The sequence below is a fragment of the Humulus lupulus genome, chromosome 1 (genome assembly GCF_963169125.1).
Source record: "Humulus lupulus chromosome 1, drHumLupu1.1, whole genome shotgun sequence".
Classification (NCBI taxonomy): domain Eukaryota; kingdom Viridiplantae; phylum Streptophyta; class Magnoliopsida; order Rosales; family Cannabaceae; genus Humulus; species Humulus lupulus.
In genome coordinates this window covers 200,468,048-200,469,021 of record NC_084793.1, presented here as the reverse complement: position 1 = coordinate 200,469,021, position 974 = coordinate 200,468,048, and the positions used below count along the sequence as shown (strand labels likewise).

Sequence of the window (974 nt, the reverse complement as noted above, 5' to 3'; positions counted from 1 at the left end):
TTATGTTGTTTTATGTGTTACTTGTTCTTAATTAAATTTGGTTGTTGTGTTTGAAAGCCTGATTATTTGCATAACATGTATTAGAACCACTAAGCTGTTAATAAATTTTTTAATCAGTTGGGTTAGTTGCAACTAATCTTGTTATTGGTTGTGTTTAGTTTTTTAGGTCTCGGTTCTTTACTATATTTCTTTGACTTGTGCTTTTAGCTATATATAGCTAAACAACCTTTTCTGTAAAAGCACCCTTTCTCGTGACTCTCTTTTTACAGAGCACATCAACAAAACCGTTTGCTTTCCTTCACTAATATGGTATTGCAAGTTCAAACCCTACTCCATTAACAATGGTACAAACAAGAAATCGACCTTCCATTCCCGTTCCACAAGCTTCGGCTCCGACAATCCCCCTGCCGTCTGCTTCGCTGCCAACCGAAACCTCCAACACTTTCCACCCTGCCGCACCTACATCGACTAGTCCACCTCTAGATTCCATTTTTCATGCTCCTCATGAATCTGCAGATGGTATTCATGTTCCAACATCAAACCATTATTCTACACTTACATCCCCAAATCTCCATCACCATGAAGATGTTCACAACCCATATTTTCTTGGCAATGGTGACCACCTCGGTCTTATTCTTGCATCTCCAACCCTAACCGAGAAAAAAATTCCATCTTGGAGGCGTGATTTCCAACTCTCCATCGGGGCAAAGAACAAAAATTCTTTTCTCAATGGTGATCTCCAACCTCCAGCTACAACAATTCCTAACTACAACTCATGGCAAGGATCCAATCAAATGGTAATGTCTTGGCTCCTCCACTCTGTTTCACCTGAAATTAAGACTAGCATATTGTATCTTGAGACTGCCTTAGCCATGTGGACTGAGTTGAACAACATATTTGATCAAGGAAACAGGCCAAGAATATTTGAGCTCTGCAACACTCTCATTAGCCTTCATCAAGGTGACGATATGTAG

At 39.8% G+C, this 974-nt stretch overlaps 1 protein-coding gene across 1 annotated transcript; it reads left to right on the top strand.

The window, feature by feature from the left end:
* Window positions 1-341: 341 nt before the first annotated feature.
* LOC133827081 (uncharacterized) lies at window positions 342-974 on the top strand. The gene has a single exon (XM_062258819.1). It carries the CDS (start codon window positions 342-344, stop codon window positions 972-974), a length of 633 nt encoding a protein of 210 aa, XP_062114803.1.

Excerpts from the sequence above, each read along its gene's own strand:
- LOC133827081 (XM_062258819.1), top strand. The coding sequence starts at position 342 with ATGGTACAAACAAGAAATCGACCTTCCATTCCCGTTCCACAAGCTTCG.